Source organism: Bubalus bubalis, chromosome 4 (assembly GCF_019923935.1).
Source record: "Bubalus bubalis isolate 160015118507 breed Murrah chromosome 4, NDDB_SH_1, whole genome shotgun sequence".
NCBI classification, from domain to species: Eukaryota; Metazoa; Chordata; class Mammalia; order Artiodactyla; family Bovidae; genus Bubalus; species Bubalus bubalis.
The window spans coordinates 62891565-62916890 of record NC_059160.1 but is presented as its reverse complement, the minus strand read 5'-3'; the positions used below and the strand labels follow the sequence as shown (position 1 = coordinate 62916890).

Genomic DNA, 25326 nt, shown 5'->3' with positions numbered 1-25326 from the left:
CCCTTACTGCTGACCAAACTGTAGCCATAATATGAAAAAAATTATCTTTATTATAAGGAAAACACACAGTAAAACAGAGCTGGAAGGTGGTGGGAGTGGATAGGGAAAACCTTAATCAACCAAAAAGCTGCCCAAGCATGGCTTCCTGCTGTGGAGGAGAGTGATTTGCCCTTTACCTCACCTGTCTTTCCTGATTCAAAGAAACCTGCTCCTAGCAGGGTGGGGCCCAGGGGACCCCATTTTCCAATGAAAATTTGTGAAAGTTTGCATTTCCAGTGGGGGCGTTTGGGAAAGGTTGCATAGTTCTCAGGCTGTATACAGAAAGGAGGGATGTTACAGCCCTTTGTTCCAACATCCCCAGCCCTATCTCTCAGTATTTGTTGATGCCAAAGAGACGAACCCCATGAAACTGGGGCAACTTGGGCAGCAGTACACTAAGCAGTGAGACTGTGTTGATGAGGAAGTGAGCAGCATCATATTTGGTGTAGAAGCTGGCCAGGAGGTATCTGGGGAGAGAAGAAATCGGTTGAATGAAGTTGGCCTTCCCTATCCATATTCAGGCCTTTCCAGCGACTTTCTTTTCTATTTTAAATAACCAGTTTTACTGCATGCAGTCCTAGCATATCTAAAAATATTTCAGCTATATTAACAATATTTACTTTGGGGTTGGGGAGATAATCAGCACCTTTAACTGGAGATTTATAAATTTGTGCTTTTTTTAAAAAAAAATTTTTAGTGACAGGTGGCAAATGACAGCTGAAGCAGTTTTAGCCTGTGTGACTGTTAGAATCCTTTTTGCTACCACTTCTCATAGATTTACATCAGTTCTGCCTTTATTCACTTGTTTGGAAGTGTAAAATAACTTGTTTTACTTGTTTTATCTTTTCTTAGTCCCTTCTCCCGGAGAAGGCAATGGCAACCCACTCCAGTACTCTTGCCTGGAAAATCCCATGGATGGAGGAGCCTGGTGGGCTGCAGTCCATGGGGTCGCTGCGAGTCAGGCACGACTGAGCGACTTCACTTTGACTTTTCACTTTCCTGCATTGGGGAAGGAAATGGCAATCCACTCCAGTGTCCTTGCCTGGAGAATCCCGGGGACGGGGGAGCCTGGTGGGCTTCTGTCTATGGGGTCGCACAGAGTTGGACACGACTGAAGCCACTTAGCAGCAGCAGCAGCAGTGCCTTCTCCATTCTCCTACCGTCAAGGAGGCAGCAAGTAATGCTTGCTTACTGTCTTCTACTTTTTACTTTTCTCACTAGATTTAGAGCTAATGTATCTTCACAGGGTCTAGGTGAGTAGAAGTCCACTGTTTTTAAAGGTTCCCCGTGAACCTCTGTACCTGGCTTTTGAAGCATCTCCCCTATTTCCCCCTGGACTCACAGTACAATAGGAGAGATGCTGAGGAATTTTCGGGAAGAGGTAAATTGGAGCCCGTAGTCCATCTGTTCCCAGTGTGTCAGTAGCCGAGCCTTCCCTTGGTCAGGGGTCTCAAAGGGTGTCCCTTTCACCGTATGTAAGAAGACATACATAACCTGGGAGGAGGGAATGGGACAGTGTGAGGTACCAGAGCATAAAGTAGTCCCTCAGCTGAGATCTCAAAAGGAAGACAGAAATCCCAAGTAATTGTTTTTGGTTGGGAAAAGCCTGGGGTGGGTAAAGGGGCATGGTTTAGTGCTCACCAAGTTATGGATGACGTTGGTCAGTGTCCAGACAACAGGAATGCTGAAGAAGGGGATGCTGAGTAGAACCACATGCAGCAGTCCTACCAAGATGATGTAGGCCAGCCAGATGCCCCGGCTATTCATCACGCGAGTGTTGGGGTTTACTTCGCTGTGTGCCACCCCCACATTCATCCTACCACAGTGGGGGATCAGGCAGGAGACCAACTTAATTTCCTCTCCACCCTTCTTGGAGTCCGTTTCTCCAAGTTGTCTCCTGAGTAGCCCAAATCCCCTGGACTCTATTGGGAATGAAAGAACTTAACCCATTACATGCAAAGGAAAAACTGAAGACTTGGGGGAAAAAACTTAGAAGGCAGGATGAGCACGCTCTATATGTTAGAGACATGATCTTTCTTCTGATCCTTACACTTCAACTGTAAGTCGAAGGAGTAAGCATAGGCTTGGCACACCTCAAGGAGCAAGGGTAACAGAAGTATCTCACTATCCTTAAGAAGTTAATAAGGAACCATGAAGACATTAGGTACACCCAAAATTACAGAAGAGGGTCATGGGAAACAAGGAACCACTAAGGAGGGATGAGGGGGTAAAGCTACCTTTTCTAATCTATACTCAGGTCAGTTCAACCACTCAGTTGTGTCCGACTGACTTTCTGAGACCCCATGAACTGCAGGATGCCAGGCTTCCCTGTCCATCACCAGGGAAGCCTGGCATCCTGGTCAAACTCATGTCCATCGAGTCGGCGATGCCAACCAGCCATCTCATCCTCTGTCGTCCCCTTCTCCTCCTGCCTTCAATCTATCTTAGTCCCCACATTTTCCTCTGGGGCTCCCCCGTCCTCTCATCTCCGTGGCATGTAAGGAGGCAGCTGCAAGAATGTGCCCAGGGCTTTTACGCTGAACTAGGAAGGGACGTGAGCTGAGCGTCTCGAGAGGTGGAGCCCTAGTCCCGACTTCAGGGCGACTCTGATCGTCTGAACTTAGCCCTTTTAAAATCGTGCTTGCCCTTAAGTTGATGACGCCGGGTTAGGAAGCAGATCTGGCCCGCTCTCTACCTAAAATTCCCTAAACCCCAGTAATGATTTGAACTAGCCACCTTGCTCCTCCCAGGCCCCCTCTCCTTCATCGTCTTCCCTTAGGGTTGTCGTCAGCGCTCCTCTTCCGGTCTGTTGCTCGCCGCCGCTTCACTCACCCCGCCTCCCACCATTTTTCTAAGGACCCCTTCCCAGTCTCGGTAAACCTACCTGCCAGCTTCGGAAGCCCGTCCGGGTCGGGGCGCGGCGCTTTCTTCTACACCTGCGGTCTCCAGGAAGCAGCCTCCCCGCCCATCTGCGCTCTCCCTATTGGTGGAGCAAGGTCAGCGCCGCCACCACTCATTGGCTGGCGATCCGCCACGGGGACGCACAATTGGTCACTATTTCCGTCGTTCGGAAGGTGCCGAACCCGCCCTTCTCCAGGTCCCACCTTTTGAGAGAGGTGGGGAAAGCCGCTTGGAGGAGTGAGGGCGACGCCAGCTATTGACTAATGGAAAGAGTTGATAGTAAGAGGCGGGAGTAAGAGCTCCAACGATTGGCCGGCCGTGGCTGTAGGCGCCGAGGCGGGAGCTCCCGGAGGTGGAGGCAGCGGGTGGGGGCTTGGCGGAGTGGAGGGGTAACAAGATGGCGACTGAGACGGTGGAGCTTCATAAGCTGAAGGTATCGTGAGGCGGGGAAGGGCCGGGTTGGACTTTTCCGGAGACTAAATTTTGCTGGCGGGTTGGCGCCTTTTCCTTGAAGGTTCTTTTACTCCATTTTCTGGCTCCCGCCGTAGTTCTGTTCTTTTGTGCCTCCCTTCTTCCCCCACTACGCCTTTTCTCTTTTTTCCATTTCTCCTTACGGTTTTACTGTATCCTTGTTACTCGGCACCTTCCTCCACTGTGGTGTCGTCCGTCACCTCTCTACCGGGTTGTGGAAGTGCCTTCAACCTGTTCTACTCTCTTGTTTCTCGTCAAACTGCATTACGTCAGTGGTCCCCTCCTCTTGGCCCCGTGCGGAGCCCGGGACCCCTTTTTCTTCACTGGGTTTGTGCTTTTCTGTCTGTTGTCCAAAGTGGAGATTCCCGGCAGCAAAGGATGGCAGCTTCGTTTATTTCTATCTAGGTCTCAGACTTGATCCAGAAAATACTTCCGTTACTCTATTTTAGATGGAGTGACGCCCCGGGGGCAAATTTGGAAACCTGAGGAGAGGCCTCCCCTTAGAGGCCTGGGCTTTAGGAGACTTTAAGAGGTAGTGAAGGCACAGATAGCCCAGATTGAAAAGTTTTCGAGTTCTCTCAACGCGGTTCTCCGCCTACCAGCCTTCCCCCTACCCTGCGCCCCACCACCCCAGAGACAAGTCACTCAGAACTGTAATATTCTGGGAAAACGTTTCCAAGGTTAGGGTTATCTCTGTCCCATTTCATTTCGCGGGTAGACCCTGCATCTCTTGGTCTCACCACTGGGTGACACTCAATCACAAGACGTTTTAAGTTGTGTCTTGGGAATCTTGACAGCCTTTTTGTATTTAGATTATTTTCTTGGAAGAAAAGAATGGGGTTTTTTTTGGGGGGTGGGGTAAATTAAGAGAATATCTCAAGTTGTCCATTTGTGGTTTGACAAGCAGTTTTCCCATCACTTTTCAGTCATGTTTTGTTCACGTCCTGGGAACCTTTGACAAACCAGATTGATTTGACCCACTCTGAAAACTGATTATTTAAAGTTTGATGAGCTTTAAAAACAAAAAAGTGTAAGGAGAGAAAGAGTAAAGAAAGAGAGGTCCTCTTAATCACATTAGTTGACACCAGTTAGACTTTCAGTGAAAGTTGATAGGTTTCTTACTCATGGAATCTAAGCTGTATTAGGGGTATTTTGTGTTAACCTGGAGTTACTGTTAACTTGGTACCGAAATGAGTAGATTGTATATCAGTCGTCTGCTAAGAGAATAACAAGTAAAAAATTGAGCAGCTACTTCCATCATACGTATATTAACTTGTAAATTAGTACTACTATATGTTATGTACTACTGTTTGTATGTTATGAAAGAAACACAGAAAAGGAATTTTTGAATGGAATAAAAAGGAAATATGAATATAAGATCTAATGTTTTCTTCCTATATTAGTTCCATTTTTGAAACCCCTCGAGTAAGTCATTAGCCTTGTGACTTGCCTTCATAGGTTTTGTTTTGGTTTATGGAGTTCCACCTTCCATAAAAATTTGTATGTCAGTTCCAGGTTAAATCCGGTTTTGATTGGATAATGTCCTCTGATCTGATTTCATGTTATTATAGTCTTAGAGAGCATGAGGCAGTCCTAATAGCCTAGAAAGGATTCACTCTTTTAATCATATTTGCTTGTCTTTGCTTTTTCTCTAGAGCACTTCTTAACCTTTTGGAGGTCACAGATATCTTTGAAACTCTGATGAAAGGTATGGACCTCTCCCCAGAAAAAGGCATGTACACTTGACTTTGCATGCGATTTGAGGGGCTTCATAAAATTACCTTGGAGCCCTGAGGAGTCCATGGACCTCTGGTTAAGAACTCATGCCTTTAATTCTGACTTCCAGGACAGTTAATGTTTGGTTCCACTGTTGATCATGGATTGATCCTACTGTTGATCATGGAGTGATCCTTACTTTTGGGTTGACCTAGGGTTTATCTCAGAGAAGGCAATGGCACCCCACTCCAGTACTCTTGCCTGGAAAATCCCATGGATGGAGGAGCCTGTCGGGCTATAGTCCATGGGGTCGCTAAGAGTCGGACACGACTGAGCGACTTCACTTTCACTTTTCACTTCCCTGCATTGGAGAAGAAAATGGCAACCCACTCCAGTGTTCTTAGCTGGAGAATCCCAGGGACGGAGGAGCCTGGTGGGCTGCCGTCTATGGGGTTGCACAGAGTCGGACACGACTGAAGCGACTTAGCAGCAGCAGCAGCAGCAGGGTTTATCTCTCTTTTTTTTTTTTTTAATAAAAAAGCCTTTCTATTTTTATAAAAGGAATTTGGGGCTATAGTGTGGGGTCTCAGAGGAAAGGAACAAGCTTTGAAGTAGGAATGAAAAATAGCTATCTGAATTGATAATGTAAAGCCACATCAACTGCAAATTTGTGAAGATTTTGTAGAAATGGAGTCATTCCAACGCAGTTGGAAAGAGGCTGAATTGTGGGTGAAAAATGCCTTGAATTGTTATAGTACCAGATTTCCAGTCAGTTGTGAGAAAAGGGACTACAGAGGAGAGAACTAGAAGAGTGAATAAAGAAAACAGTGAGACATTTGTAATAGTGAAGCATAAGGTACATTTGTGTTGGTGGTTGAAGATAGTTTGGAAAAGGAAAGTAGGTGAACTGTGTGACTGGAGGTGTATTGGAGTGATACTGAAAAGGACTTCTAAGTTGTGTAAGGTGTTTGGTTTCTGTCATACAGGCAGAAAGTGGGGAACCTTTGAAAATTTGAAAGGAGGAGCTGATGTGATGAGTTTTTTTTATTTTTATTTATTCTTTGCCACGTGGCTTGTGGGATCCTAATTCCCAGGCCTGGGATGCAACCCTAGGCACTCTGCAATGAAAGCACAGAGTCCTACACTGGACTGCTAGGAATTTCCCAGTTTGTGTTCTTTTGGCAGTAAGAAGGATGGGGCCTGGAGAGGAAGAAATTGCACCAGTTAGATTTTTATTATAGTAGTCACTCCCCTGCTTAGAACCTTTTAATTATATCTCTGCCGGTATCTAGTTTAGTGTCTCAAATTCCAGCTAGTGACTTTATTTCACTTATCAGAATGGCTGTTCATTAATTGCTAACATTTACCATGTGGCAGACACTGGTCAAATCAGTTTGTACACATCAGTTGATTTCTCACGATAATCCTAAGGCAATACGGTAAATGCCTGTGTTGTCCCCATTGAAAATGAGAAAAAATGGAGACTTCCCTGGTGGTCCAGTGGTTAAGACTCCATGCTTCCGTTTCAGGGGGCTGAGGTTCGATCTCTGGTTGGGGAACTAAGATCCCACATGCTTTGTGGCTCGGCCTGAAGGAAACAAAAAATGAGAGAAAATGGAAGCTCAAAGAGATTGGATAACTTGCTCTAGGTCATGTACCTAGTAAGTGGTGGCTCAAATCCAGGCGGTCTGTCTCCAGAATTCCTGTTCTGAATTGCTGTGCATGACTGCTTCTCCATACCTTAGTACTCAGAACCTTTATACATGCTTTTGGCTGCATTGCTCTTGCCACCCCCATCAGTTCAGTTCACTTCAGTCGCTCAGTCATGTCTGACTCTTTGCGACTCCATGAATTGGAGCACGACTCCATGAATTGGAGCACGCTAGGCCTCCCTGTCCATCACCAACTCCCGGAGTTCACCCAGACTCATGTCCATCGAGTCAGTGATGCCATCCAGCCATCTCATCCTTTTTTGTCCCTTTCTCCTTCTGCCCCCAATCCCTCCCAGCATCAGAGTCTTTTCCAATGAGTCAACTCTTTGCATGAGGTGGCCAAAGTACTGAAGTTTCAGCTTTAGCATCATTCCTTCCAAAGAACACCCAGGGCTGATCTCCTTTAGAATGGACTGGTTGGCCTTTGTTTAATTAACTGTTAGTTTCCCTTCAGAATCAGTCAAACATCGTTTATCCAATGAACCCTTAGGTAGAATGGGTTCCATCCATCTACACACACAGTCAGACCACTTTTAAAATGCTTTTATAGGACCCTGTAGTTTTTTTAGAATCAGTTAATCATTACGTATATGATCATTGCTTGCCTTGTTTCCCTACTAGATTGTAAGCTCCATGTGGGCAAGAACTCTTTGTTTTGCTTATGATTATTTTCCTGTATCTAAGATAATGCTTGATACACAGTGGGTACTTATAACTATTTGTCAAGTGAATAAACTTACTAAGACTTGAAATAAGGTAGTGGCTTCAAAAGTTGGAATGAATTTGAAAGAAATTTTGGATATAAAATTTTAAGTATTTTTAGATCACTTAAATGTGAGAGGAATGAAAGGTGACTCCAATTAGTGATACCTTTAGTCTAAGTTGGGAGGAGAAGAAGCCAGTTTTGTGCAGAAGAGAAGATGAAGTTCAGTTTGGGGCATAAATGATAAATGTCTTTGAGATACTCATTTGGAGATATCTTGTAATCATTTGGAAATATGGGTCTTTGCTCAGGAGCTAAGAGCTGAAAATAAAGGTGTGGGACTTATTAAAATATTTACATATATATATATATAAATTTTTGGAGCTTATATATTACTACAGGGAGGCACAGTAAACAAGTGAAATTTATAGTATGTAAAATAGCGATAAGATTTGTAGAGAAAAACAGAAGTAGGAGGAACTGTGAAAAGAGAAGGGTTTTATAATTTTCAATAGGGTGACTAAGGGGAAGGCCTCATTGAGAAGGTGATGTTTAAGCAAAGTCTTGAAGTAAATGAAAGCGTGAGCCTTGTGCAGAGTATTAGAGGTGATCATCAGGACTCTGGCTTTTATGCTTAATGAGATAGGAAATCAGTGGAGGATTTTTGAATAGAGGAGAGACATGTTCTTGACTTAAATTGTCAAAAAGATCACTCTGACTACCTTGTTGAGAATAAACTGTAATGAGGTTCAAGGGCTGAAAAGTTTACAATAGTTTGTATGAAAGAAAAGGGATTAGATTCTGTCTGTTTTGAAGGAAGTGCTGACAGGATTTGCCAATGATTGGATTCTGGGAAGTGAAAAAGCCTTTGATACAAGTGGAAGGATAAGGAGGCCAAAGTCATCTTAGTGAATATCTGTATTGACAAGATTGGGTGGAAGAAGAGCTAGCAAAGAGTGAGGAGGAAAGGTAGAAGGAAAACAGTAAGAGAGAGAGAGTGTGCCCATGAAAGCCATCCTTCATATTGATACTTAAAATTGGGCTTAAATCAGAGACATCTGAGCTGGCTATTGGCTTCACTATTTTTTGGCTGGGTGATTTTTTTTTTTTTTTTTTTTAGCAAATTATTGAGTTTCTTTAAGTTTTGTTTTCTTAATTTATGAAATGTAATAAAATCAACCACATAGATGCTGTGAGGATTAAATGAGGAAATGATGTTCAAAAGACTTAGCCTTTTGTTTGGCATATATTAATACTTGAAATTTAATTCCTATCATGTGAAATGTTATAAATTATATAAAATGTTTCTGTCCTTGAAGGTTTATAAACCAAGTTGAGAGAGAACAGGTGAAAAATATTTGAATCAAAATTTAAGATTAGTAAATTAGTAGAAATCACACGGCAATGAATGGGGGTTAATGTTAAATGTATTGTGTAGTCAGTTGATCAGTCCTTTCTCTGCTGGTTGGATAGGTAGCATGAAAAATGCCTTATTAATACTGAAAAATAAGATTTTAGGATTGAGACTAAAAATTTAGTTTTATAGGTAATTCATACTCAACAATTTTAAAGATGTAAAAAGGGTATATGGTAAAAGGTTTCTCTCCTGCACCTGTCCTCTGGTTTCTTCTGAGATTTAGCTGGTGTTAATGTATCTGTTTCTTGCCCAGGCATCTTGTGTATAAACATTATATGACTGTTATGTGTGTACATGTTATTTTTTACATTAATGTTAGTATCTTACATACAGTATTCTATAACTTGTTTTTTTTTAATAGTCTTATTGAGGCACAATTCACATACTGTACAATTCATTCAATATATCTTGCTTTTTAAATACATTCTTTTAAAACATTTTAAAGTCAGATGCATATAAAAATGGGTAAGATTTGACATTATAGGTCCATATTTGAGATTTTAAAAGGGTTTTATTCTACTACTAATGTAATTGTGCCAAAATGAAATGTGTAAAATGACTTTATTTTCAGCTATTCTGTTTTCACTCAGCAATTTCCCTTTTGGAGGAGAACCCAAAATATAATAATAAATAAAATAATAAAGTGATGCAACAGTGTGTAAAAATGTATGTAACATTCTCATTTGACTAGAGAAGGGGACGTGGAGGTGCTGAGAAGACTGCTGAATGAGCCAGAGTCTTGAGGTTAGGGAATGAGAGCCTGTTGGGGGCTGAGATTTCAACAGCAATAGCAAGGTCAGTGGTTAGCAGTGGTGGATGCTGTCCGTGCTAAACAGCCAGTTGTACCAGTCTGTCAGCTTCAGGTCTACTAGATCAGCATCCTGTGCAGAATCTATCACTTACTATCTTTCCCTGTTACCTGAAAGATTTTGCAAACTTCTGTCTGTATCTACACACAGTTTGGGGAAGGAAGGAGAAGGGAGGAACAGCTCTGTTAGAAAGTTGAAATTTGAATTGCCTGAGTATTTACATTCCTTTTCCCTTAATGTTACTTAGAGGAGGAGAATGAAAAAGGAAAATGAGCAGTTCCAGAAAATAAAGAAATTGTATTGTGTTATAAACAAACAACCAATACTCTCTAAATACACACACAGTAACTGAAAAAAAAATAAAGTACCACCATGGGAAAGATCTAGATTCTTAAGAAATGGACCTTAGAGATCACTTAGAGTCTAGATTCTAGATTAGTCCTATTCATTGTATTATTTGTAAGTCAGTGCTCTTCCATGAACTGTTACTGGTTAATGATGAGAAAAGTTTAAAAAAAGAAAGTAAGCTTTTAGAAACTTTTATAGCAGTTTGACATCACTGCTACATCCAAATGTATGACCGATTTTCTCGTAATTGATTTGTTTGTTTAAAAAAGTACTGGTCCACAACCTGGAATGCTATAAAAAGTTGGCAGCCCTATCTCTCTACCTATTTAAAAATATATTGGTCTGTGAAATTCAGAAATCAGAGAAACAGTGATTCTAATCTTGTCCAACTCTTCACCCAGTTTCTAACACTTACTAGCTGCTAAGCACTATTGTAAATGCTTTACAACTATTTACTGGTTTAATCTTCGTAGCAACCCTATGCTGCAGGTACTGTTACATTATCCCCATTTCAGAGGAAACTGAGGCACAGAGTGGTTACGTTACTCACCTAGGCTACACAGATGTAAGTGGTAAAGCTGGAATTTGAACCCAGTGTAGTCTGACTTCAGATGCCTTATTATGCTTTGTTATGCTCCGTGCTTTTAATGGGTGATTACCTACTGTGTTTCTCAGTAGAGGGGGCTGCTGGCTTGAGTAGAACAGTTTTCCATGTTATATCCCTCCCTGCCTTACCTGTCCTACTCACTGAATACCCAATCAGAAAAAAAGCTCCCCTCTCCATTTCCAAACGCTTCCTTGGTTGAAAGCCTTTTAGAGATGACCAGCATAGTCCCTTAGTTACAACATTCTTTCTTCTATAGGAATCTGCTTTCTAATTTCTACTGGTTGGTCTTAGATCTGTACTTCAAAACTAGTCAAGTCTTTTTCCAGGACAAATATCTGTGTTTGTGCATTGATCTGCATATAGGATTTTTAAAACCTTCCTTTTTTAGTTGTTCTCCTTGGATCAGCATGTCATTATGTGGCTTAAAATGAGAATAAAGAGCCCAGTAAGGCTATTACATTATTTAATATAGATTCTATTTCTTTAGTTACCCTTAATCTAGAATTACTTTGGTAGCAAACTATACCGTTAACCCTTTTTGCACTTGTAATCTTTCTAAAACCCTGACTGAGGTCTTATCCTTTGAGTTACTGTTGGGCCAGATCTTGTTCATCTGTTGTTGTTTTTTTTTTAATGTTTTTAATATAATAAATTTAATAAAGTTTTGAATATAAGTGTAGTACTTTATAGGTATACCTTATTTCTTCTAAATTGAGTCTTCATTTTGGATCATTGTTTTCCCTGAAGAGCCAGCAACACCCCCTGACACCCCCAGCTTTAGTTCTGTTAGTAATTTACCAATTCTTCCTCCTCCTCATATCTGCAAAGTTATAAGCATGCCTATTAGATCTTTAGTCAAATTACTTATTTAAAAATCTTCAGCAGAACTCTGTGGCATGCCATTACATATTTTTTTCCATTTTGGCAAAGATCCTTTTAGTGATTCATTGTTGACATTAAGCTAGCTAACATATCTACCTAATGCTGTAGTGATCAGGCTTGTATGCATGTATGTGGTAGATTGCAGTAAAGGATCTGGGATAATAGTAAGGAGAATCTGCTTTTAGATAATTATATATTCTTCTTAAAAGATTCATTCATTCCTTCCTTGTATGAACTAGTACAGTAATTGGGGAAAAAAGACACCCTCTGCTCAGAAACAGCTAAAGATTTATATAATAAATAGATGTATGAATAGATAAGAATTTTATTAAAGCAGGGTTATTCTTCACCATCTGTTAGAAAAGTCCTCTTGCATATTGAGTATTGTTGAGGGAAAGTGAATCATCTTGTGGACCTAAAAGCTTGGTGGGTTTAAGAGCAGAAGTTATGGGGTGAACTTTGTTTTCTTTTTCTTTCTTGTAAGAGCTACTTTTTTTTTTTCCCCCCACCAGGTTCATTCTGTAAATTAAGGAAAAGCTTTATTCTTTTTTCTCAGCTTGCTGAACTAAAGCAGGAGTGTCTTGCTCGTGGTTTGGAGACCAAGGGAATAAAACAAGATCTCATCAACAGGCTCCAGGCATATCTTGAAGAGCATGGTGAGTTCCCTGTGGAGCCAGAGTGATGTGATTGAGGAGATTAATTTTTAGGCTCTGCCATACAGAAGATTTCTTTTTTTCCTTTAGGTTGTTGGTGATGTAAGATTTTAATTAACTCTATCAAGAAAACTCTTGTTATCTAAAACAGTAGTTATAATGAAATACCCCTTTCCCCCTTAAAAGACATTGTAACTGTATTTCAGCTAATTATTTTAAAGGAAGTATGGTAAAGCAAGTATCATTAGACTGAGAATTGGACTATTCGAAGTTGAATTCCTCCTGTGCCAGAAGTTTACTAGGTAACTTTGGACAGACACTGTTTTCATGGCTGAGTGTTTGTTCTGGTCTGTGAAGTGAGACCGGTGTCTCCACCCTCGAAATCCATAAACTTAGGTAATCTCTGGTTCCTTCTAGCTCTGACATCCTGTAATTTCACTTTAAAACAGATAAAAATACTTCATTTATACTGTCATCCCTCTCTAATTTTAATTTTTTTATTCCCTTTTCTTTTATCCAAATTCGCTTAGTCAACAATTCTAATGTGCTTGATACATATTTTTTGTCTTTACGGTTGTAAACCATGTAGTGTTGTTTGATCTGTAGTAATTTTATGTAGTTGGCAATGAGGCAATAACCTTTATTGCACACTTTTTTTTCTTAAGTACTCACTTTTTTTCAAAGATGTATTTGTATGAACTGTGACTGTGTCATCTAGTCTGTTGATTCTAATTCCTGCATTGTTTTCTATAATTTATAGAATTCACCACATTTTCTTTAGTTCATTCAGTGACTGACTCCTGTATTGCCTCCTGAACTACTACTTTCATATTTCCTTATATCCTTGTGTGAGAGTCTTTTAGGGTATATACTCAGGGATGGGGTTGCTAATAAATAGCTATTCATAAATGTTTACTTAATATGACTAAATACTACCAAACTGTTTCTCTGAATTGCTCTATAAATCTCATTATCAGCACATGAGGGTTCACTCTGGCCACATTTTTCCTAATCTGTTGGTGGTTTCAATTTACATTCTTCCAATTATTAAAAAGTTTAAACATTTCTTTTGCTTATGGTTCTTTGGGTTTCTCCTTTGCCCATTTTTCTGTTGGGATTCTCATTGGTTGCTTGTTAGTTTGCAGGCATTTCTTCTGTATTCTAGTGACTGTTCCCCTGTTGGTTTTATACACAAGTATCTTCATGATTCTTTTTTCTGTGGTGTCCTTTCCTAGTTTTGAAAAGTCAGTTTTTTGCATAGTGCTTTTGCTTCCGGGATTTTTTTTTTTTTTTAAATTTTAAGAAATTCTTCACTAAATTCTTCCACATTGGTTTTTGTTAATGTTGTAGTTTGACCTCATCTTGTTTACTTCTTTAGTCCAACTGGCGTTCAACCTCTTATTGATGTTAGGTAGAGTATGTAGTTCTATCTTCTCCATGTGGAGCAAATTTTATGAGCATATTGAATTTTGTTTTGGAAAAGCAAAAAGATTATAATTTTAGCCTAAGTACAGTGATCAAGATGGTTTTGTAGCAGGGCTTGACCTGAATATTTTAATATTCTTTAGCTGAAGAGGAGGCAAATGAAGAAGATGTACTGGGAGATGAAACAGAGGTGAGTTGGAGAGAGTAAGGTTAGTCACTGGCCTGGCAGTGTGCCACTACCTTGGTCACATTGCTGAACATTAATCATTAGAGGGCTTGAATGCTGACTCGTTAGGGGCGCATAAAGGGGGAAAGCCTGGTTCATTTTGGAGTTCTCATATTTTTCTGTTGACAGTTATTTACTCTTCATTTATTTTAACCATCTTGTTTCATTTGTTTTTAGGAAGAAGAACCAAAGCCCTTAGAACTGCCTGTCAAAGAGGAAGAACCTCCTGAAAAAACTGTTGATGTGTAACTATCCTTTTTTTATTTATTTATATTAATTACATTAATTTATTTATGACTATGCTGGGTCTTCATTGCTTTGTGCAGACTTTCCCTAGTTGTGGCAAGTGGGAGTTCTACTCTTCTTTTGCAGTGCTTGGTCTTCTCGTTGTAGTGGTTTCTCTTGTGGAGCATAGGCTCTAGGAGCATGGGCTTTAGTAGTTGCAGCACGAGGGCTCAGTAGTTGCGCTCTGCAGCTCTAGGGTGTCCGGTCTTTTGTAGTTGCGGCACAGGGCTCAGTTACTTCACTGCATGTGAAATCTTCCCAGACCAGGGCTCGAACCCTTGTCTTTGGCAGGCAGATTCTTATCCACTGTGTCACCAGGGATGTCCCAACTATCCCTTTTTAATAATGAATACAGCGCAGATGGTTCTGGATTTTTTAGTGTTTCACTCTGTTTACTTCTTAAACATTCTTGTTGGCTTTATTAGATCGTACATTTTTAGAAAAGTCTAGTTCATTTCAACTACATTGACCCACTGAAGGAAAGTAAGTTGTCTTTGGGTTATGTAATAGATAATTAGGACCAGGAGACTTTAGTCCATAAAAAGTTTATTTGTCTTAGCCTTGTTGTATATGATAGATGATTCTCTTTCTGTGTAGAGAATCGTGCAGATTTTCTGCATATGTGGACTTTTATAAGGGAGGAGTGTGCGGGGCAGAGGTTATGTCTCAAGTAACACTGTATTTTCTCTTATTTTCTGGTTTACAGTGGAGGAAGAGAGGACAAAGTATTAATGAAAAGTAGATCTGGGTTTATTTAAATTATTGCACAAGGTTGTTCATAAACATCTTTTATTTGGAATTTCCCCACAAATGTCTGGCCATCTTATGCACCAGCACATTAAGAGCAGTTGAGTCCTTTTTAACATTTTTGCTCCTCATAGCTGTATTAATCTGTTCAATTATAAAGGGCAATATGTGTACTTGTAAAAAGTCATAAACAGTACATAGAAGAGTATATAAATTGAAAATTAAGGAGACTTCCCTGGTGGTCCAGTGGTCAAGACTCTGAGCTTTCAGTGTAGGGGGCAAAGGGTCAGTCCCTGGTTGGGGAACTAAGATTCCACATGTCATGTGGTGCAGCCCCTCTGTCCCCCCAAAAAAAGAGAAAGGAAAGAAAATTAAATACCTTTGTCTGTACCTCCACCTGACTTCCCAGAGGTTTTCAATATATTCTTTTGAAATATTTTATATGGTGTGTGTATATGTATATGTACATACACGATGCATATTGTTGGTTTCCTGATTTTTTCCCATGTATGGAGATCTTTCTATATCATCATGTAATGTCCTTATTTAATTATTAGATGTAAAGACTTCCATGGCATTCTGGTGGTTAAGACTCCATGCTTCCACTGCAGGGGGCGTGGGTTTGATCTCTGGTTGGGGAGCTTAAGTTCCTGCATGCTGTGTGGCAAGGCCAAAAAAAAAAATTAGTTACATAGTAGGCAAGGTTCTAAGTGTTTTACATATATTCTCATCTAATCCTCACATCAGCTGTAAGAAATGAGGATAATTATCCTAGTAAGTGGTAGGTCTCTGTTTTTTTAACTTGTTGTTATACAATATTACACGCTTATAAAAAAGTTAAGAGAATACTATATAGACCCCTATGAACCCGTCACGTAGATTTAGTTGTTAACAACTTAGAATTTTATTCTTTCTGGCAGCTAATAGTACTCCATTCTAAAAGTGAATAGTAATTTCACCAGTCTCCTCCTGTTGATGGATATTTAGATTATTCATAATTGCAAAACATGCAGTGCTGTACTTCCTTATGCAATTCATTTTAAATGTATGCAAGTATGTCCAAAGGATACATTTCTAGCAGGGAATTTGCTGTATTAGAGAGGATATTCCTTTGGTGTTCTATTAGATTTTGTCAAATACTACTGCTTTCTAAAGCCATTTAGTTGTTGCCCATTACAGGAGGTTTTTGTTTATATAACGTGCCTTGAGAAGATGGCCAATGGGATAGCTTTGGGGGTTTTTTTGGTCTTCATATCTTTATTTCTACACAAAGCAGTGCAAAATGAGGCAGTTCTTCAAAGGGTGACTTGGAGCCAGAAATTCCATCCTGAGCGTGAAAGTATTAGTTGCTCAGTCGTGTCCAACTCTTTGCGACCCTGTGGACTATAGCCCACCAGTCACCTCTGCCCTTGGGATTCTCCAAGCTTTTTTAAAAAATTATTTATTTGGCTGCACAGGAACTTAATTGTAGCATACAGACTCTTAGTTGTGTCTTGTGGGATCTAGTTCCCTGACCCAGGTTCCCTGCATTGGCCACTGGACCACCGGGGGAGTCCTGGGATAGCTTTAAGATAGAAAGGTTTTGGGAACTTACATGGCAAGAAGGATCAATGATCAGTGCCAAGAAATAGAGGAAAACAGTAGAATGGGAAAGACTGGAGATGTCTTCAAGAAAATTAGAGATACCAAGGGAACATTTCATGCGAAGATGGGCACAATAAAGGACAGAAATGGTATGGACCTAACAGAAGCAGAAGATACTAAGAAGAGGTGGCAAGAATACACAGAACTATACAGAAAAGATCTCAATGACCCAGATAACCACGATGGTATGATCACCCACTGAGAGCCAGACATCCTAGAATGCAAAGTCAAGTGGTCCTTAGGAAGCATCACTATGAACAAAACTAGTGGAGGTGATGGAATTCCAGTTGAGCTATTTCAAATCCTAAAAGATGATGCTACTCAATATGCCAGCAAATTTGGAAAACTCAGCAGTGGCCACAGGACTGGAAAAGGTCAGTTTTCATTCCAGTCCCAAAGAAAGGAAATGCTGAAGAATGTTCAAATGATTGCCCAATTGCATTCATCTCACACACTAGCAGAATAATGAAAAATTATCCAAGCGAGGCTTCAACAGTGAACCGAGAACTTCCATGTGTTTAAGCTGGATTTAGAAAAGGCAGAGATCAAATTGCCAACATCCGCTGGATCATGGAAAAAGGAAGAGAGTTCCAGAAAAACATCTGTTTTATTGACTATGCCAAAGTCTTGGACTGTGTGGATCACAACAAACTGTGGAAATTCTTTAAGAGATGGAAATACCAGACCACCTTCCCTGCCTCCTGAGAAATCTGTATGCAGGTCAAGAAGCAACAGTTAGAACTGGACATGGAACAATGGACTGTTCCAAATTGGGAAAGGAGTACAACAAGGCTGTATTTTGTCACCCTGCTTATTTATTTAACTTATATGCAGAGTACATCATGTGACATGCTGGGCTGGATGAAGCACAAGTTGGAATCAAGATTGCCAGGAGAAATGTCAATAACCTCAGATATGCAGATGACACTCCCCTTACGGTAGAGAGTGAAGAGGAACCAAAGAGCTTCTTGATGAAACTGAAAGAGGAGGGTGAAAAAACTGGCTTAAAACTCAATATTCAAAAAAATGAAGATATGGCATCTGGTCCCATCACCTCATGGCAAGTAGATGGGGAAACAGTGGAAACAGTGACAGACTTTGCAGCATATTGAAAAGAAGAGACATTGCTGACAAAGATCTGTCTAGTCAAAGCTATGGTTTTTCCGGTAGTCGTGTAGATGTGAGAGTTGGACTGTAAAGAAAACTGAGTGAACAATTGATGCTTTTGAACTGTGGTGTTGGAGAAGAGTCTTGAGGGTCCCTTGGACTGCAGGAAGATCAAACCAGTCAATCCTGAAGAAAATCAGTCCTGAATCGGAAGGACTGATGGTGAAGCTGAAGCTCCAATACTTTGGCCACCTGATGTGAAGAACTGATTCTTTGGAAAAGACCCTAGTGCTGGGAAAGATTTAAAGCAGGAGGAGAAGGGGATGACAAAGGATGAGATGGTTGAAGGGCATCACTGCCTCGATGGACATGAGTTTGAGCAAGCTCTGGGAGTTGATAATGGACAGGGAAGCCTGGCGTGCTGCAGTTCATGAGGTCGCAAAGAGTTGGACACAACTGAGTGACTGAACTGAGGGCAAGAAGGAAGGGGAAGTAAATACGGTGATATAATTAGCCAGTGTGGGTTAAAAACAGTGAAGTTTGAGAATTTTTAGTTATATTTATAATATGTAAAATATATAATTCTCTTGTTTAGAGGGCTTTAATTTTATCAGTGAATTTCTGAACAAGGAAATTGACTATGTGAGAGAGGTTGTGTTTTTGCTTGTTAGAAGGATAGTAGTGGTTAGACTAAAGTATGTACAGAAGATTCGGGGTCCCTGTAGTTTGGAGAATGTTTTGTGTATGACTGTGAATAGGAGAGAAACTTAGTGAAGAGATGAGATTTCACATGAGTCTCAGAGTATGATGTGTATTTATTGCTTGAGCTTAATTGTGCCTTAGGGAATTGGAACAGATCTGAAGGAAGTGTCCTCTCAGGTTCCCTTTTTGCCTTGAGGTGTACTGATGGGAATTTGGAGGAAGTCATTAGCCTGAGGTTTGGTGAAGAGGACTGCTATTTTAATGGCATTGGACTTCAAGTAAAACATTAAACTTCCATGTCCCTTTCTGCCTGAAGAAAATGAGAGGGTTGGGGAAGGAAAGATGATTAGGAAATGGAAAAAAATCAGAAATTTCTTTTTAAAAAATCCTTTAAACATTCAAAAGGAGATCTCCTCACTTTGTCTTCCCTTGATATTCTCCAAAAAGATAACCTCTGTTTCTAGTTTGATTTTTTTTTTCCTGCTCCCCCCCTCCCCCCCTTCCCCCTCCCCCCCCACCCCCCCTCACCCCTCTGCTGAAACCAGGGCAATTAAATATTGCAGGACTTAGTTATGGTCAGCAGGGGGCTCCCATTGCTTATCTGTCAGTCCAGGGACCTCCAACAAAAGGATGGAGCAGAGAGTAAGTTCCTGTTCCAGAATTGCTTCCTCTGAAAATGCCATTAAACCATTACTACCTTTCAGGGCATCAAATGGGAAAAGTGTCCGGCATATTGGAACAAAAGCCGCCCATGTCTCTAAACGAGGGACCTTAATGAGACTGGTTATGACCCACAGTTTTATGAGAGTTGTTTGGTGGAGGGTTAATGCCCTTCCATTTATCCTGGGTACTTCCGAACTTTGTCTCCCGCCCCTCTGGTCCCTCCGCTTTTGTTTTCTCTTAAACCTTTTGACTAGTAACTTAGCATGTTTTCCTAATTCAAACTTCCCTTAGCCTTTTTTTCTTCCCTCTCCCTTTGGCATTTTTATTTGTCCCACTTTGATTCTTCCAGCTGGAGCTGCAGTCCCATGGGAGATATAAGGGATTTGTAAAAGAAGGAAACCAGACCTTGTAGAGCACTCATTAATTGTGATGAAAATTGAGAGCTGGTATTTAAATAAGGGTTGGAGAAATAGTCATTAGTCCAGAAGTACATTTAAAGTTCCTAAAAGTAAATGAAATGATTTCCAGTGTCCTTTAAACATTTCCCTCAGCTCAGTGTGTTTAACCACAGTTATTTTCTGGTTGCTTTCTTATAGTAAAGTAACTTAGTCTGTTATTTGAACTTTTTTATGAATAGATGACAATTCAAGGAACTGAAAAATCTGATGGGCTTCATGCTTTTTTGGTATGAAGGGTGGCAGAGAGATAGGGACAGAGAACATGATTCAGGTGAATTCTTAGACAATTCTAACGTTTCGGTTTAGACTATCAGTTTTTTTGATTTTAAAAATCTCTTTTCCAGGGCAGCAGAGAAAAAAGTGGTAAAAATTACATCTGAAATACCACAGACTGAGGTAGGTCATTGTTTCAGAAGAGCAGTCTATATATATCTTTTTCTTACCCTTTATTCTATCTGTGTCATCACTTTAAAATATTTACTCATAGGCAGAAAATCAGTATCGACAGATTGAGGTAGTGATACATTTTTACGCCAGCTATACTTGGGAATATATTTGGACTGGCATAGTTGCCTTTGAAGCCCTAATCTTTTGTATAGTGTTCTGGTCTTAGTGGTAACTCTTTTTAAGATGTTTATAAACTGGGATTAGAGTTTGAGAGGATCATACCTTGAAAAAGATGAAAAGTTAAAAGGGAAGATGTCACTCACCAGTTACTACTAGTTAGCTGATGAGATAGAAATTTCTCTGGATTCTGTCTCAGAATCTCTGAAATTAGGTTCCAGTCAAGATCTGTGGGCTTTTTTGTATGTTTAAAGTAGAAATGGTATAGGACAATGCTGCTTCATATCTTTTTTTTTTTTTTTTTTTGGTATCTCATTTCTAACTGAAAGAGTACACAACTAGTGTTGGAACCAAGCTGTTCCTTTGATCCATTTTCAAAGGTCAGCTAAACACAGCTTTTGTCTTCTTGGCTTGATGTAGAATGTGGGTTTTATTTTATTCCTTCCCTTTTGTTTTTGAGGACATGAATGTAATAATAGTCTTTTTGTGTTTGCTTTCTGGAAAGGGTTGTTGAGTTAAGCCCTGGGATGGATACAACCTGATATCCTCTATGATTGTCAGTATAACTCAGTTTAGATCTTAAGAAATTACTCCTGATGTTCTAAAGATACACATCTCTAAATGACTTTTCTCTTAAAAGAACGAAATCAAGAATTGAATTTTTCTCTGCCCTCTCTTTTGTCTGTTATCACTTAGAGGATGCAGAAGAGAGCTGAACGATTCAATGTACCTGTCAGTTTGGAGAGTAAGAAAGCTGCCCGGGCAGCTAGGTGAGTGTTCCCAGCTATTTAGATCTGAGATAGTGATAATATTAAGGTGAGAGGGTGTGGTAGGTTTTAAATATAGTTTATTTTAAGTAGAATAGAGGCCTTGCTGAAAATAAAGGCTCTCTTGGCTCTGTTCAGAACATGTCTGCTGACTGGATGTAGTAGCTGTAGATTGGGTTTTATTAACAAGCAGGGTTTTTGTAATAGGAAAAACACAGGAACTGAGTGTTACTCCCAATTCTGATAAGGCTACATTTTAGTTTATTCTTTGGACTCTTGGTGAGAAAGAGAGTCAACTGAACCTCTTTCATGGAGTTGTTAGAATTAGCTAATGATTGCAAGGCTTGAGATCACAAGCAAGAAGTGCCATATGTACACTTGACACGGATACAAACCAGGAGTGTGAACAGCTTCCTAAAATTTAGCTTGTTTTTCTTTCTACAGATTTGGGATTTCTCCAGTTCCATCAAAAGGTAAGAATATAGAGACTTCTGAAAAAGTTATCTTTATATTTTTACTTTTTCGGCACAACAGATTTTATTTCTCCAAATTAAGGTAAACTTATTAGCTCTGGCAGCCTTTAAGAGGTTATTATTATTCACCTTTTTGGTTTAGGTAAAGCCATTTTCAAGCCTTTCCGGGCAATTTAGAGAAGGTACTAAAGTTTGAGAGAATAGGAAGCAGTGCCAACATTTGTTTTCCTTTTCTTGGATATGTTCAGAGAAGATTCTAGTACCAGCTTTATTCTGGTGTCTCAAATCAGCATATAATTATTATGTACCTGTCCAGTGTTATATTACCTAGTGTGAGTGGCAAGAAGAAAAAGTATCTTTTACCTTTTAAGAATTTACGAGGAAATAATCTTGGTTATGCTTAAAGATTTAGCCACAAGGATTATTATATCACTGTATTATTTATAGTGATCAATAACTGGAAACAATGTAATATACAATAGAGAACTGGTTAAGTAAATGTGTACCATAGTACAGTTAGAAGACCATAAAGATGTTTAAAATAATACTGTTTAAAGTTGTATCTGTCCCATTTGCCAGGAAAGTGGGAAAAGCAAGTTATAAAATACTTGTAGTATGTTGCCATTTCCCAATACAAATACATATATGGGTAGGAAAAAAGATTAGAGGGATATGTAATAAGTTGATAACATTCATTGTCTCTGGTTGGCAGAATTTAGAATGACTTCTTTTTGCTTAAGTTTTTAAATTTTTTACAGTGAACATGTATCTGTAATAAATTAAGGGAAAAATGTTATTCTTTTTAAAAACAACATAGTACTTGTTCTGAGAGACTTTAAATGTACTTGCCAGATAAAATACAGACTTCCTAGTGGCCTGTTAAAAGTTTCAAGTCTGTGAAGAAAATGTCCTCCAAAGATCTTGTAGAATTTCACTATGACTTTTAAAAGACCAGCAAAATTCTGATCACTATGGCTACATGCTTTAAAAACAAAATATTTTCTGACATTTCATTATATCAGGAGAGAGATCATAGGGTTGGTAATGGAATAGCAGACGTTGATATATTTAGGGGTGTTATTTGAAGAAAGACTAAAGGTAAAATTAATGCTTAGCCTGAAAAGGAAAGTTGACCAATAAAATAAAAGGAATATTGTTTTATAAGTGAACATAAAAATGTGTAAATAGTTCCTAGTACATAGGTAATGGTAAAAATCGAGTCCAGGACTTCCCTGGTGGTCCAGTGGTTAAGAATCCCCTTGCCAGCACAGGGGACACAGGTTCCATCCCTGGACCAGAAAGATTCCGTACGCAACTAAAGCCCATCTGCCACAACTACCGAGCCTGTGCTCCCTGGAGCCCATGCTCCACAAGAGAAGCCACCACAAGGAGAAGCCTGTGTACCTCAATGAGGAGTAGACCTGCTCACTCACTGCAGCTAGAGAAAGCCCACGTGCAGCAACAAAGACCCAGTGCAGCCAAGATGAATGAATGAATGAATTTAAAAATTAAAAAACAAAACAAAACAGTTTATATCTGAAATTTACAGTGGAAAGTTAGGGAGCCAGTTGCAGTATTGAGATTGCTTAAACTAAAATTCTGAAAAGTTTTATGTAAATAATTATTGACTAGAATAGGGTTGAGCCTTAGAGGCTAATATGCTGCTTGCTTCTAAGTGATAATTTCAGGACAGAACATTGGCTTTAAGTAGCCATAATTTTAAATGTCTATAATAGTAGCTCTGCACCTTTGTCTAGATATGTCTTTCTCTTTAAACAGCTTTATTGAGATATAACTCATATATCATCCAACTCATCCTCTTAAAGTATGTAATCCAGTGTTTTTAAAATATATTCAGGTGGTTGTGCAGCTATCATCATAGTCTCATCACCCCCAAAAGAAACGCCATACCCATTAGCTTTTCTCATCTGCTTTATCTGTCCTCACAAGCAACCACTAAGTTTTTTCTATATATGTTAGTTTGCCTTCATATAAATAGCATCATACAATTCATGGTCTATGAGTGACTGGCTTCTTTGACCTCACATAATGTATTCCAGGTTTATCCCTATTTTAGGATTTCTTTTTACTGTTGGGTAATATTACATTGTACTGATGTGTACTGTGTTTTATCTGCCCCTCAGTTGATTGTACGGTTGGGATTTCACTTTTTGGCTACTATGGGTAATGCTGCTGTGAACTTTCATATACAAGTTTTTATGTGGTTATGTATTTTCATTTCTCTAGGGGTATATATGTATAAGTAAAATTGCTAGGTCATATGGTAAGTTCTATGTTTAACTCTTCGAAGAACCGCCAGACTTCTCCAAATTGGCTATACTATTTTATGTTCCCAGCGGCAGTGAATGCAGATATGATCTCTAGATGTCATCTCTGCCTTTTCTTTAACTTTATTAGATAAAAGACATTTTTCATATATATGATTTTTATCCTATCTAACTTCATTTCAAGACTCTCAGCTTTTCTTTATGACTTCTAAGAATATAAAATAAAGCTTTTTTTCTTTCTTTCTTTAGGCCTGTCGTCTGACACCAAGCCTATGGTAAGAAATCGTTTTTTTTTTTTTTTTTTTTCTTTTAACCTTAACTCTATATAGTTAGTTTTAAGTTAGGGATTTCCTCCTTCTCTCCAGATAGGGGAAACAGATCATATGAATTTGGTGACTTGTTTTCAGTACAGTGTTTTATGTTCTGAATAGAATGAATTGTTTGAGGTACTGAGAGGTCAGGAAAATTTTTGCATCTTCAGAGTCATAAACATCTTCCTTCCTACTACCCTCTTAGGAAAAAATGAATAGATTTTGTTAGCTAGAAGATAATCCGTATAACTTCTATGGTACTAGAGTTTTAGACCTCACTGGCAACCCACTCCAGTGTTCTTGCTTGGAGAATCCCAGGGATGGGGGAGCCTGGTGGGCTGCCGTCTATGGGGTCGCACAGAGTCGGACACGACTGAAGCGACTTAGCAGCAGCAGTAGCAGCAGTGGCTTTTGGATAATGTCTAACTCTTAATTACCACAGGAGAATCTGTGAAAGCAACTTTAATGAGTTCTCTCTGTAGATACTGGTCATTTTCAACACTACCTGTTAAATACCAGAGAGTACAGACTAGGATAGTATGTCTTCTGGACTATTATGACTTGTCAGCATGCTTAGAAAATGCAAGCAGATGCTGTGAAATATGTTTCACTTTATGAAATCTTGCTCTTGGAGTTACAGTTCAATAATTAAAGTGAAGGTGAAATGTTTTAGTAGTAGTAGTAGTTATTAGCAGTGGTAGTAGTACAGGAAGTGTCCCAGATATCCTTATATCATCTTATATATCAAGGCTTCCAAGAAAAAAGAAGTAAGAAAATTGAGTTGGGTACTGGTAGTGCGTTTGTCTTCTGAAGAATGGAGAGCTTCAGTGATCGTTTCTGTTTGCTAGGAGATCGAGTTAAGACTTACCTGCAAAGGCTTGGTATAGAAATTAACAGGTTTGAACTGTGAATGATGGACTTGTTTAGAGGTGATGATTTAGACATTTGTTTGCTTTTTCAAGCAGTGTTTGGCTTACTTTGATCTTAAACCCTCCTTAGGCTTTTGCCACCTTTGATGAATGAAGGAGGCAGGGCTAAATCTCTCACTGCATTCCAGGAGAGGTCTTTTAATAATTAGTGGCATGAATGAGTGCTGCTTAGTTTCCTAATTTGGCACATAGGGTATCTTTGATGTTGTATAGGCTTATTTGAACTCTTAGCTTTGGATCATAGTTTGTACCTCTGTGTTTTCTGTTTTGATTTTTTTTAATATGTTTTTTCCCTTATGTTTTTATAGGTTAACCTGGATAAGCTAAAAGAAAGAGCTCAAAGGTTTGGTTTGAATGTCTCTTCAATCTCCAGAAAGGTAAGGTACTATTTTTGCAACATTAGAGCAGCTTGGGGCTGCATAGTTTGGAAATGACTGTCCTAAGAATAGAACTGGCTACTCAGCACTTCATTTAATGCA

General features: G+C 39.5%; 2 protein-coding genes across 2 annotated transcripts in view; one reads left to right on the top strand and one right to left on the bottom strand.

The window, feature by feature from the left end:
- Nucleotides 1-32: 32 nt before the first annotated feature.
- On the bottom strand, nt 33-3079 carry ORMDL2 (ORMDL sphingolipid biosynthesis regulator 2). Its single transcript, XM_006075084.4, has 4 exons — nt 2924-3079; nt 1681-1855; nt 1382-1533; nt 33-506 (listed from the first exon to the last, which is right to left on the bottom strand). The coding sequence occupies exons 2-4, from the start codon at nt 1852-1854 to the stop codon at nt 371-373; spliced, it is 462 nt and encodes a 153-aa protein (XP_006075146.3). The 5' UTR covers nt 1855; nt 2924-3079; the 3' UTR covers nt 33-370.
- A 136-nt stretch (nt 3080-3215) lies between these two features.
- The window catches only part of LOC102403097 (SAP domain containing ribonucleoprotein), a 49540-nt gene continuing 27429 nt past the window's right edge, over nt 3216-25326 (top strand). Inside the window, exons 1-9 of the mRNA XM_006075083.3 lie at nt 3216-3373; nt 12162-12261; nt 13827-13873; nt 14087-14154; nt 19860-19911; nt 20776-20849; nt 21291-21319; nt 23857-23882; nt 25156-25224. Coding sequence (XP_006075145.1) covers nt 3338-3373; nt 12162-12261; nt 13827-13873; nt 14087-14154; nt 19860-19911; nt 20776-20849; nt 21291-21319; nt 23857-23882; nt 25156-25224 — 501 coding nt within the window. The 5' untranslated portion in view covers nt 3216-3337. The remainder of the gene's footprint in view (nt 3374-12161; nt 12262-13826; nt 13874-14086; nt 14155-19859; nt 19912-20775; nt 20850-21290; nt 21320-23856; nt 23883-25155; nt 25225-25326) is intronic.

Bases quoted from the DNA above. Each gene is read 5' to 3' on its own strand.
- ORMDL2 (XM_006075084.4), bottom strand. From the start codon at position 1,854: ATGAATGTGGGGGTGGCACACAGCGAAGTAAACCCCAACACTCGCGTG. The intron at 1,534-1,680 runs GTGAGCACTAAA...CCCTCCTCCCAG, and splicing joins CCAACGTCATCCATAACTTG to GTTATGTATGTCTTCTTACA. The intron at 507-1,381 runs GTGAGTCCAGGG...TTCTCTCCCCAG, and splicing joins AGCATCTCTCCTATTGTACT to ATACCTCCTGGCCAGCTTCT.